Source organism: Canis aureus, chromosome 5 (genome assembly GCF_053574225.1).
Source record: "Canis aureus isolate CA01 chromosome 5, VMU_Caureus_v.1.0, whole genome shotgun sequence".
Classification (NCBI taxonomy): domain Eukaryota; kingdom Metazoa; phylum Chordata; class Mammalia; order Carnivora; family Canidae; genus Canis; species Canis aureus.
In genome coordinates, this window is record NC_135615.1 from 43,154,518 (window position 1) to 43,168,137 (window position 13,620).

A 13,620-nucleotide genomic window follows, 5' to 3' on the forward strand; every position below is an offset into this window, starting at 1 on the left:
GTGTTTGTTGTCCCATCTGCTAAGTAGCAATAATACTGGTCTGCATATTTCACAAGTTTCTTTTAGTCACTCAACAAGCCTTCATAAAACACTATAAATTATCTTCAAACTCCAGAAAAGGTATTACAGTACTTAGTATTCATATTGTGTACTACTGTGCATTTTCATGAAATGTTCTCATTGCTCCTATTTTCTATTTCAACTTTTGTGCATTTCATATAATGTCTCTTTACCCCACCTATGATTTTACTGGTTCTCAAATATAGACATGCTGTTGTATTTGCTAAGAAACCAGAGGATTATTATGCAAGACAGTTCTGGTAGGTGAGTTCAGGGTACAACTATTTCAGCTGCCCATAAATCAAGGAAATAAGGAAGCTTTCCTTGACAAATGAAATTAACACTCTAGCTTGGATTAACAACCAGTCATCATTGTACAGGTCAGTCTTGATGAAGATGAGACCCTCCCATTGTGCATATATGTATATATACGTGTATGTGTGCCTCAGAGCAGCATGTCCCTGCCACCTTCACTTATCATCACTATGAAGAGTCTCACTGTTTTTGCCATCTTTGCTCTTGTAGCCACCGCATGGGCTGGCCTTCCACCTGGTAAGTTAGGATTCCTTTCAATGATAATGACTTTATGTTAACTGCAGTTTGTTCAATCTTCAATAATAATAAAATGTTAAAGTCAGAAGAAAATTGAGAAATTAACTGAATTGGCCTGATTAGCAAAGAGAGGGTGGTAGTCAGACCTCGTAGAAGAGGAAGAGAGACTGAGAAGAAGAATAAAAAGATTGTCATGGGAATAAAAGGTACAGCATAGGGAATATAGTCAGTAGTGTAGACTTGTCAAATCACTATGTTGTTCACCTGAAACTAATGTAACATACTGCCTTGGCTATACTTAATAATAATAAAAAAGAAAGAATAAAAGAACTGTGGGAAACCTGCTCAGTTCCTGATCAAGACATCAGGCTTATGACTTGCCTTTCAGAAAGAACTTATGCAGCTTTGAGACCTTAACCCAACCCTATCCTGGACATGCTCACAGAAATTCCTGGATACCTATGACAGCCCTTTCTCCAAAGACCAGGAATTTCCCTGGTGTTGTGTTGTGTTTTTGTGTTTTGTTTTTGTTTTGTTTTGTTTTAATCAGAGTCACATACATTTCTGGCTTCATCCTGAATTGGTCCTGACTAAAGAAGTGAACTCTCTTAGGTCTGGCCTGGGCAAAGGATGTCAGAAATAGGTTTTAGTCACTGTGAACAATGAATTCAATCTTGCACCTCTAACTATGAAATTTGTTCTTTCTCTGATTCCTTCTATTCAAATGCACCGCATGCCACTCTCTTTTGATGATCAAGCAATAGGAAGAGAGGTGAGTGTAAACTTCTCTGTGGGGTCTTGGTAAAAATGATACCAGAGCTGATGTGTAAATGGAGCTGTGAAAGGAGCTAAACTGGCTCACTGTGAATGGAAATAATTCCTAGGGAGGTAAAACCGTTGCTACTCCACTTTTCCTGGTGGTGTTTCTTTCTTTGAAGGTCGCAAAGGAATCTCTTTGCAAAAGGTGAACAGCAGATAAAGTAAACTGTTACCTTTAGGTGGCATTTTAAACTTTTCTGAGTATTTTTCACTTTCAGTATTCCATTGTATTTTCACTGTAACTCGAAAAGGAGAGACTAACATTTTCTTCTTAAACAGCTACCTCTAATGTTTCATGTCTGATCTAGTTGTGTAGCACAGCATCTGATCCATGTAAGGTCTTCTAGTTGTTTGCTAAAAAGTTGAAGAAGCTAGTACTCTTTCCACTCTTTTCTCTCTGACCAACTTGATACGAGAAAGACTATAGAATGGAAGGAAGACAATGTGGGCCATTGTTTTTTGTTCCAATTATAGGTGGACTGCTCCAACTACAAAGGAAAAGGCTCTCACATTGCATGCCCAAGGCACCTGCAACCAATATGTGGCACAGATCATAAGACTTACAGTAATGAATGCATGTTTTGCGCGCTAACTCTGTAAGTATCATACTCAGTTTGTATCCCCTCTTTTTTTTTTTTAAGATCACAAAGTCCACATTGGCCAAAACCTGCTTGGTTTCCAACAAGGTGGTTTGATAAATCCTACCTTTTGTCATGCTCTTCCAATACCCTTTGGACATTACTTTGTTAAAATTAATTAATTAATTAATTTAGCTAGATATTTCTTTGCTATCCAGCCAAATTCTCATTCACATTATGTACTGTTCCTCAGCCATTAGCGTTACCTATAGACATTTTTATTCTCACATTACATTTGAGGAAGCTGAGTCTCAGGCAGAAAATGTATCTTGGTCAAAATTCCATAATTTTCTGTTGTGTCTTTCCTATTGAATAATTGCCACAGGTACTTTACAAGACTTTGATCTATCTTTCATACCCCAGAGAAAATCCATGTTGCTTCTTACAATTATCTGGAAAAGTCTAGGGAGGAGATTGAGAGTACAAATGGATAGTTGAGACCCCTACCACCAGCAGCCCCACAAATTATGAGTTGCTAACTGTAAACATCTCAGCTTCTAGGAAAATGAAAGAATAGTTATTACCAGCCATTCCAGGAATTTGAATTCATTACTTTATGACTGTATGTGTAACATCAAAATCATGGGCTTTGTTGTCACGTATCTGGTCTAGAATCCAGATTACACTTAGAGGTTGTGTGACACTAGGCAAAAAAGAAAAACCAATTTGCTACATGCTTCAGTATCCTCATCTATAATATAGAAATTTAATAGTGTTTAGGATTCACTGTGATAAAACACATCAAATCTTAGCTATACAGCTAATACAGACTGAATATTTACAGAAATGAGCTCTTCTTCCTTCTCATCATTTTCTCCTTCTTTTCTAACCCTTCTGAAAATTTATAGTCAAGTGTAACAACAAGTGTTATTCAGAATAAAGTCTCTCAGGATATGCAAACTCGGGTACTAATAAAAATGCAAGAGACTAAAGACTGATGAGAGCTTACTGATTTTATCATCTCATAGCCTCCTTTTAGAAGACAGAAATCTTAGAAGTGACTGTAACAAAATTACACAGACTATAAGTGCCAGAGATGAATTTGAATATATTTTTTTCTTAACTGCAAAAATGTTTTCACACTATACTATGCCTTTAATTTTCATCTGAATATTTATGAACTAATTTTTTAAATGCCCAATCTCCTCTTAGAGTTGATCTTACTTTCTTATATTTTTATTTGTTTACAAAATGATCATACATGAAGGTGTTAATGGTCAATATTCATCAACCCGGGTAGAATATTAACCAGAGCGCCTCATTCTCAGTACAAAACAGGCAACACAAAATGACATATGATTGTATTTTACTCTGTAGATTGTAAAATGCCAAGTAATGAATTACCTATTTAATAAAATCTTCTTTCAGAAACAAAAAATTTGAAGTCAGGAAACTTCAGGATACTGCATGTGTAAGTATACAAGGAAGTTTCATTTATTCCTAATATGAAGGGTTACAATAATTCCTCACTTTATGAAAGTTTTAAAATAGACATTCTAGAAATTATCTATGAGTATGTATAGTCATAGATAAGTTATAAGGCCAGCCAAACAAAAGACATGAGCATAGTTAACTTACTTCTCCAGAAGAAGACTCCACAAATTTTACTCATAGCCCCTTAACTGGGGCAGTTTGGTATAGATGTGGTTGTTTTCTAATGCTGCAGCTAATTAGCAGATTAAGAAGAGGACACTAGGGACTTAAGGACACTCTCATAACAATAAAGGAAGTTATTTTTTAAAAAACAAAAAAAAATTTCAAGAACAACTATAAAGACAATTCAGGAGTAAAGAACTATGTGAGTGGATGTCAATAATTTTAATACAGTTTGAAATGTGACAAGAGAAATAAAAATATGGTGCTGTGGTACTAAAGACAGTTCATTTTAAGGAGTGACATCTGACTCAATTTGATGGGTAAGAGAGATAAATGTTGTCAAGAAACTGTTATAAAAAGAGTTAAACTGACTTCTAAGGAGGACTAGGAGTCTTAGGAGTTGTTGTGTTGGACACAGTGGGTAAGGTCAGGTGAGACAGAAAAACAGCCTAAGCGAAGGCACAGGGATGTTTAGGAGAGCAGGAAACACTCTGAGAATTCAAATTTAGTTGGAGTTACAGGTCAAGCAGATGAGAGAGGTAAGCACAGCTTATGAGGGGATGTTCTGTAGATGGGGAATTAATTAACTAATCAAAAAACAAGATCTGATAATAAACAACAAATTGGTTTTTAAAGAATCACTCTGACATCAATGTGGCAGGTGACTGAAATCTTAGCTAAGCATAGACACTGGGCAACAAACTGGCGGACATCTGCAACTATGCAGGCAAGACATAGGAGAGCCTAAATAAAGTGGATAACAGTGTGACAAGGAGAGGACTGGTTTGGAAATTAAGTACAAGATAAAATCCACTGGATGTACTCTATTTACCAGTTCCCTGTGGAGAATGAGTTGGGAGGGAAGCCCTAACCTCAAGCTAAGCTATCTCTTACTGTGACAAGATTGTCACCATTACTGGGTCAGATTTTGGAAATTAAAGAAGATATGTCTTTTTGCATATGGGATTGAGGGCTAAGTGACTTCTCATAGGCCTTAAAACAGTTTATTTTCTATGATTTAATAATTTGAGATTGTTCTTTCTTTTTTTCCTTTTTTTTTTTTTTTTGGACTGAAGGATATTGAGTGCACCGAATATTCTGATATGTGTACCATGGATTACAGACCTCTCTGTGGATCTGATGGAAAAAACTATTCCAACAAATGTTCGTTTTGCAATGCTGTTGTGTAAGTTCTGAATTTAATGTACTATTCGCAAAAACAGCCTTTCCTGCAGAGCCAGAAACCATCATAGCTACCTAATTAAGTGAGATGCTCCTACAAAGTGTTAACAGTCACATGGTTCACTGATAATTATAATATTTTTTAAGATTTTATTTATTTATTCATGAGAGACACAGAGAGAGAGAGAGAGAGAGAGAGGCAGAGGGAGAAGCAAGCTCCATGCAGGGAGCCCGACACAGGACTCAATCCTGGGTCTCCAGGATCAGGCCCTGGGCTGAAGGTGGCGCTAAACTGCTGAGCCACCCAGGCTGCCCGATAATTATAATATTTTACAAAAAAGTAAAAAGTGAGAAAGAGAGAGAGAGGGCAAGAGAAAGAAAGTGGTAGAAAGGAACTGAAGCTGGAAAAGGAGACTTGATCAACATCATAATATTATTAAATGGCAGGTAACAGAGATATTTATAGATTTTTTGGGGGGTTCTGATACTGGATTTGACTACATTAAATTCCTTTTTCCACCATGCTGGAGTTCAGCTAATAATTATTCACCTTTCATGCTCTGTGCTCATTTGGCTGGCTTGATCTAAGAATATTAAAATTTCAATTTAAGTTTAAGATCTCTAAAACTTTCCTTTTAAAAAAAAAATGATTTTTCTTGTAGGAAGAGTCGTGGTACAATCTTTTTGGCCAAGCATGGAGAGTGCTGAGATTTGGATCCCAAGTTCCCTTTGGCAGATTCCATGTAGAGAACCAATCTCTTTAAATGGTTATGGGGGCAAATATGTGGATTTGATTCTTCAATAAAAGATTCTTAGCAGAAATCTTTCAAGTTTGTCTCTGGATGTGACTGTCTGTTAAGCAGAATGTCTATGGTCATTTCCCTCAGTGGGTTACACAGAAAGATTTCCTCTATTTTTACTCAGTTTGAGAACTGGAAGATTGTATGCACACTGGTGAGAGAAGAATCTACTCTTAGAATCCCATTTAAAAAAAAAAAATCTCATGATTTTTAAGCAAACATGGGTCAAGGGATGGATCTGACCACAAGTCTTATATTAGTACCTTTAGCAACAATAATAAAAAAGTGTATAATTCAGCTTTGGAGAAAGAGTAAGAATCCATAATACTATCAACTAGGAATGTATTTAGACATTAGATATCTATTTAAAGAGGACTCAGTCACAAATGGCAACCACAAAGGAAGGCATTTTGTTGATCATGTTGGGGAGATATTAAGAACCATATAATCTGATTAAATTGTTGAAGTCACTAAAATGCCCAAGGAAAGTTCAAGGTAGCTAGGAAAGATGAGGGCATATGCAGGATTATCATAAGATAGAGATCAGAGCTTTCTCATTTCTGGTGTTCCATAGGGAGAGTCATGTCATTAATGTAACATTCAAAGAGAGATATTTTTCCTTGGTAAAGAGAATTTTCTAACACTAAGTCTTTAAATAGGAACAAAGTTATGCCCTATAAGTTCATCTGTCCAAAGCACAATGCTCTTTTTTTTTTTTTTAAAGATTTATTGTTCATTTGAGAGGGAGAGAGACAGCATGCATGCGGGGGGGGGGGTGCGGGGAGACAGGGAGAACCTCAAGCAGACTCCCTGCTGAGCACAGAGCCCAATGCAGGGCTCAATCTCAAGATCTGAAGATCATGACCTGAGCCAAAATCAAGAGTTGGATGCTTAACTGACTGAGCCATCCAGGTTCTCTAAGCATGATGCTTTTTTAGTAAAGATTGGCCAAATGCTTGCCTGCTATTTTGTAGAGAGTTGTGTGTCTTTTCTAACAACACACATAGAAAGATCACTATAGGTCAAGCAATGTGTTGTGTAGAAAAAGGCAATGCAAATGGGCAAAGAATCCATGCCATTAAGGAGTTTGTAGACTAGTCAGAGACACTCTTTTGAAGAGTTGATTACTATACAATATAAAAGACTATAAAATCAAGAATTGTTAAAGGTACAATAAGAACTGAAGGAAGACCTGAATCTTATGATCTCATTTAACCTAAATTGCTGCCTAAAGCCCTATCTCCAAAAACAGTCACAATGGGGGTTAGTGTTTTCACATTCATATTTGGAGGGGACATAATTTCATCCATAGTAGCTAAATTGCCAGAACTTTATTTTTATTTTTCATATGTGAAAATAAAATGCATGACAATGTGACAATAGAAGAGACAAATGAAAATATTCTAAGATTCTGTGCTTAGTTAAATGGTATAATATTACTTAAAGGTACACTATGAGAAGCTACTTATATTCATGTGTGCACAAGAAGACAAAGAAAGGAGGTTGAGGGGAAAAACAGATTGGAAAGATAAAAAAGCAAGTGGCAAAATGGTAGACTCAACATCATTGTGTTAGTTAGGGTTCTTCAGGAAAACCAAATTATGTGTTTTGTGTGCATGTGCATGTGGATGTAGAGAGAGAAAGAGACAGAGAAAAGAGAAAAAGGAAAAGATTTACTTTAATTGGCTCATGTGATTATGGAACCTGGTAAGTAGTTCAGCAGGCTGGAGACTGAGGGGAGTATTGATGTTGCCGCTCAAGTCTGAAGGCAGTCAAGAAGCAGAATTTTCAGTCCCAAAAAGGAAATCCTAAAAGCTAAAATATCTTTTTTAAGGAGACATTTATAGGTAGTAAAACTATTAAATATTCATGTGAGCGATTAACATATAAATCAGAATAGAGTCTGTGACTAAGGCAGTGCCTTAGTCTATTTGGGCTGTTGTAACAAAAATACCATTAACTGGGAGGCTTAAAGAGCAAACATTTATTTCTCGTAGTTCTAGAGTCTGGCAAGTCCAAGATCAAGGTACCAGAAGATTCAGTGTCTGGTGAGAACTGTCTTCTTGCTGTGTCCTCACATGGCAGAAGGGGAAAGGGAGCTCTCTGGACTCTGCCTTCATGACCTAATCACCACCCAAAAGCCCTACCTCATAATACCAACACATTGGCAACTAGGCTTCAACATAAGAATTAGATGGGGACACAAATATTCAGTGTATAGCAGGCAATAACATGGGGGAGCCTTTTAGGATGATAGCCATTCCAACTCATCACTAGAATGGTGGGTACATGGATGTTGACCTTACGTAATAAATAATTTAATTACAAACAATAATAACGAGATCTACTAATTTAAATGTTGACTGTATCCGAAAAATATCTTCATAGTAACATCTCAGCTTGTGTCTGACCAAATGTCTGGGCACAAGCCAAGTTGACATATAAAATTAACCCTGACATTAAGTATATCAGTCATCATATTAAATATGAATGGTCTAAACATTCCAATTAAAGGAAGAGATTGCTAGACAGAATTTTTTAAAAAGCAAGGCTAGATTAAAAAAAAAAAGCAAGTGTGTTTACAAGAAATACACTTTTAAAAAAAGGTACAGGGGTGCCCAGCTGGCTCAGTCAATAGAGCATACAACTCTTCATCTCAGGGTTGTGAGTTCAAACCCCATGTTGGGTGTAGCGATTACTTTCAGACAAAATCCTTATAAATTAATTAATCAATAAATTAAAAGCACAAATAGGATACAAATAAAAGGATAAGATAAGGTTTACCAGGGGATCCCTGGGTGGCGCAGCAGTTTAGTGCCTGCCTTTGGCCCAGGGCGCGATCCTGGAGACCGGGGATCGAATCCCACATCGGGCTCCCGGTACATGGAGCCTGCTTCTCCCTCTGCCTATGTCTCTGCCTCTCTCTCTCTCTGACTATCAAAAATAAATAAAAATTAAAAAAAAAAAGATAAGGTTTACCATGTTAATATTAGCCAAAAGAAAGCGGGAATGGCAATGTTAATATGAGCAAAATAAATTTTAGACCAAAGAATAATTCAAAGGATGAGAAGTAAATTTTATAATGATAAAGTTGTCAAGTAAAGAGATATAAAAATCTTAAATGTTTATGAACCTCAATACAGAACTTCAGAACTTCAAGATTTGCAAATAAAAAAATGAATCTAAGTGCAAGGAAAAATAAACAAATCCATGATCATGCCAGTTATTTCAATATCCATCTCTCAAAAATTAATGAGTATTAACAATCGTGTAGCAGAATTGAACAATAATATCAACCACATGACCTGAGAACACTCCTCTCAACAACAGCAGTGTAAACATTTTTCTTAAGTACACATGAAATATTTACTAAGATAGACCACTTTCTTGGCCATAAAACAAATATCAATAAATTTAAAAGAATTCAAGTCATATGGCATATGTCCTCTGACCACAACCATATTGAATAAGAAAAAAAAATCTCTGGGATCCCTGGGTGGCGCAGTGGTTTGGCGCCTGCCTTTGGCCCAGGGCGCGATCCTGGAGACCTGGGATCGAATCCCACGTCGGGCTCCAGGTGAATGGAGCCTGCTTCTCCCTCTGCCTGTGTCTCTGCCTCTCTCTCTCTCTCTGTGTGACTATCACAAATAAATAAAAAATTTAAAAAAAAAAAAAAGAAAAGAAAAAATCTCTGGAAAATCCTCAATATTTGGAAAGTATATATCACAGCAATAAATAAACCCTCAGTCAAAGAAGAAATCAAATGAGAAACTAAAAGTATTTTGAGCTAAATGAAAAGAAACAAGAGTACTATAATTTGTGGAATCCTCTCAATGCAGTGCTTCTTGTAAAATGTATATTACTGTATATCAATATTAGGGGAAAATTATTAAGATAGAGCACATCCTATGCCTTAAAACAAATATATATCCACATTTATCCAGCATTAATAATGCTACTACTTGATTTGAAAACCTATTTTCATGGTACATTTTGAATTACAATTTCTCATCTGCTTTTTTCCTCTATGCCAACCCCCTTAGACTATACAACACCTGAGGGCTTAGACTTTTCATAACATCAATGTGTCATTTGAAACACTTACCACAACACTTTGCTTTTCCCAAATGCTGGTACAGTTAGTTTGATTCTTGGGGATAGTATGGTATGTTGCAACTGGAGGAAGTTTTCATTAAGTCCTTCAAGAAACAAGCTTATTAAGTGCCTCTGATGTTCTAGTAACTATGAAGGGGAAGACAGAAGGGTTTCAAGTAGGGACATAGAAATGCTTGTTGAATTGCTAAGAACAAAGCACTCTATCTGGCTTTTGGCAGGAAACGTAAAAAAAAAACAAAACCAACACACCCTTATTTTCTTCTTATAAGAGACACAGATAGCAGATACAGAGGTACAAAGGTACAGAGCTTTCAGATAGCAAATTTTTATTTCCTTGTAGATTTATTCTTGGGGTTTTTAAACTTTATTGAATGTGACTCACAGGGGAAAAAATATAATCTACTTCACCACCTAGAAAAACAAACACACTGTTGAAGTTACATTGTAATTTGTATGTTATTCTACTCTATTCATTCCATTTTACTATATTTTATTTTAAAATAGTGGTGGTAACAAAATAAATTTCACAACCCACTGAAGGGTCACAATATATAATTTGAAAACTTGTACCATCTGAGGATTAATGTTTAATTTTGGCAAGCAGAAGTGTGAGTGTGTGTCTGTCTATGTGTGTTTCTCAGGAACAACCCTGAAAAGAAAGTGGGATGTCTTCAACTCACACTGATCAGAACACCGCAAAGAGTTGACTCAAAGTGCCCACACTTAAGCTGGGCCCTCACAATTTAGATGGCCAGAGCCTCTTCTCCAGACTTCCCGTAAGAGATTGTGGAGAGGATTAGCTGCCCCAAAATGAAATGAAGAAAAGCAAATCAGTCTTTGAAAAGAAATAGAAGCCTAAGGGAAGAGGAATCAGATCAGACACTAGGTGAGCTCACCATCAGAGCCTTGCCTTAAGGATTTCTCATTTTCCTTCTCCTCTTTGAAGAAACTCATCTCTATCTTACAAGCTTTTTACCTTCTCCCCCTTCTCGGTAATTCCCTTTAAAGATTTTCTTTTCTCCATCCTTTTCGAACACAAATTCATGTACATCTGTATAGCCAAGGGTGGGAGTTTTAGGGAGAACAAAGGATGCAGACAATAAAAGGGAACCTTGACCTGTCTCAATTCCACTTCTTGGTTAATCCTAGGGGACAGGCAGTAGCAATCAGAAGTTACCAACAGGGAACAGCAGGCCAGTGAGTGGGTAGTTCAGGGAGGACCTCTGAATGCTAAAGAGCAAACAAATGGGCAATGAAAGAAAGAAGTAAGACTAATGAGAAGTAAGTGCTTCCGTTTTATGCTAGAATTGCAGGTACGCAAGATAGGAAGGCTGACACTTGTATATGAGGTTGAGAATTGGTCTTAAAAAGAAATCTAGGATATTGCAACAAAACAGTGATTCAGTCCAAAGAAAAGAGACAAGAAAATTTGACTTATTGGGCATGTGGGATGCTCCTGTTAAAACGAAGATTGCATCAGACAAAATTAAATAGGTAAGGAAGGCGTGTCCAGTGCTGTTGGAATAGGTAAGAGAAGCCTGAGCTCAGAATGAGCTTAGTGCTGTTGGAGGGAAAAAAAAAAAAAAAAAAAAAAAAAAGGAGGAGGATTCTTAAGGTCTGGGTGAGTTAGTGAGAAAGCAACAGAGGAGATCAGAGGAAAATCATAGGCATGCTATGTTAGCTCATTGGCTTTATCTGAAGGAAATATAAACTTCTCATATCTTTATGACAGAAATAGTTTTTGCAATTTAGAGCAAAGTGTCCACAAGAAGTTAGGTTCCGCCCTTTCAGGGAAACAAGGAGAGAATCTGCAGTCTTTGGTGATGGCTGCATTTCAAAGGGATCCTTCCTGGGTCCTCAAGAAAGACCTTTCTGGGTTGTAAAACTGGCCAGGGGCTTCCAAAAAGAATTACATCTCGAGGCACCAGAGAAAGAATTTATAACGATAAGATTTCTAAAGTAAATGATCAGTTAGAAGCCTGTCTAAATGTTTGTCAGGGTGAGAGGAATGTGACGGTTATTGAGGCCAAAAGAACAGGTCAGGAATTCTGTTACCCAAATCAATGCTCAAGACCAGAGCAGGAGATTATGTGAGTCTGGCTAATGCTGTCCTATGGCTTCCAAAAAATCCTTGAGAAGAAAAAGGCTTTATCCTATAGCCTGGACTGACATTTCTGTGGTGGCTATTCTGTGAGGGAAGGACAGCTATTGGGACGTACAGGAAAGCAGCTCAGTGCTCTGGTAGTAAGATAATTGGTTAACAGAATGGGCTAGACAAGAAAGCTCTGTAATTTGAGCAGTGGAGCTAAAACTTTCCTTTCTGCAGAGAACAGTGGAGCTGTATGTTAAATCCTGTAGAAGATTTTGGTATCCTTGAAAGGTGATAAGCACCTGCTTTGGATTGTACAGTAAGGTGTGGGTTTTTGAAAATGAAAAGAAAGATGGAGGCGGAAAGTTCAGGTAACAGGAGGAAACTCAACCATGACCACAAATCAAATCATTTCATAGCTAGGAAGAGGAGACTGCCACCCAGGAAAAAGCTCCACGTTATAGCTTTTAGAATTAAGTCCTGGGTATAATAGATGATGAGGAAGTCATAGACTAAGGATTCTCTGAGAGAGATGTGATTCCTTAATCTTATATATTCTCCTCACCCAATATTATTCAACTGGAATTTGTGGGAGTTTGGAAAAGCTATAGATATTTTAGCCTCATTCCTTTCCTTTGATGTTTTACTTTTTCTTCTGTAATGTTTTTTATGCAATGGAGTCCCTCTCTCTCTCTGAACTGGATGACAGATGATTCACTTAGAAGGTGGCATTGTATTTTCAAAATGCTCCACGTTAGATTATAAGCATGGAGTCCACAGATTGGGTGAAAAACACCTCTTTCATATTCTAGGTTAGTCAGGTCCTTTCTGGAATTTTCCAGTCAGTTTGTTTTTAAGCACATTTATTAAAGTTAATAAGAAATAAATTAACCGAAGTAAATAAAAATTTATTTATTCTAGCAATGCTAACAATAATGAAAACTGGAATCAATCTAATTGAGCAACAATGGGAGAATATTAATATATAAAAACCCATATATGTGACAGCATATGGCACCAGGCACCTAAATTCATATACTGTATGACTACACTTAAAAATCAAGAAAATGTCACAGTACATTTCTAAGTGGAAAAGGCAGAAAACAATATACAGTACTACAAAATTTTGATTTTTTAAAAATGGAACCATAATATCCAATACATGTTTAACAGTTATCTCTGGGTTTTGAGATTTCACGTCTTTTTATTTCTTTTTTTTAATTCCCATTTTTCCAGTTTTCTCAAGTTCACTTATTTCCTTGGTATAAGAACAACTATTCTTTACAGGAAGGAAGATGGAGGCAGGAAGTTCAGACAGCAAGAGGAAACTCAGCCATGACCACAAATCTTCCAGGTTACAAAGTTGCAAAGGCTCTGGATCAATTCAAGAGAAAGGCTGGACCAAATGCAAATGGCGTCCAGAGCCCTCATGCATCACCAGCCTCCTTTCTTATGCAGCTATTTCTGTATTTTTCACGCTGGTCACAGCTATCATTCTTATTGTGGAACATACTCTGCTTTTTCTGCTATGCTCTTTCCTCATGCCATTGCCTGTTTGGATTGCCTGTCAAGGGCTGCCCTGTCCAGTGTCCAGTGATCCATTCCTACCCCCAAGGCTTCTAGGCAGCTCTGTGCTTCCTTTCCCAATGACTCCTGCTGAGGTTTGACTCTGATTTACCCTGAATATTGGGCCTCCGGGGCCTGCTCCTCCCAGCACACAATGCCTCAGTGCTTTCTCTCTCCTACATACCTACCCTACCCACTCCTG

The 13,620-nt window shown here is 37.1% G+C and overlaps 1 protein-coding gene across 1 annotated transcript; it reads left to right on the forward strand.

The window, feature by feature from the left end:
• The first annotated feature begins 487 nt into the window (after nt 1-487).
• LOC144314073 (double-headed protease inhibitor, submandibular gland) lies at nt 488-5,677 on the forward strand. The gene is made up of 5 exons (XM_077897789.1): nt 488-626; nt 1,912-2,027; nt 3,438-3,480; nt 4,742-4,851; nt 5,510-5,677. The coding sequence occupies exons 1-5, from the start codon at nt 516-518 to the stop codon at nt 5,553-5,555; spliced, it is 426 nt and encodes a 141-aa protein (XP_077753915.1). The 5' UTR covers nt 488-515; the 3' UTR covers nt 5,556-5,677.
• Nucleotides 5,678-13,620: the final 7,943 nt, after the last annotated feature.

What these genes read in the sequence shown, in the direction of transcription:
- LOC144314073 (XM_077897789.1), top strand. Translation starts at nt 516, where the DNA reads ATGTCCCTGCCACCTTCACTTATCATCACTATGAAGAGTCTCACTGTT. An exon ending in ATGTTTTGCGCGCTAACTCT is followed by an intron (nt 2,028 to 3,437) that starts GTAAGTATCATA and finishes ATCTTCTTTCAG; the next exon opens with AAACAAAAAATTTGAAGTCA. An exon ending in TCGTTTTGCAATGCTGTTGT is followed by an intron (nt 4,852 to 5,509) that starts GTAAGTTCTGAA and finishes TTTTTCTTGTAG; the next exon opens with GAAGAGTCGTGGTACAATCT.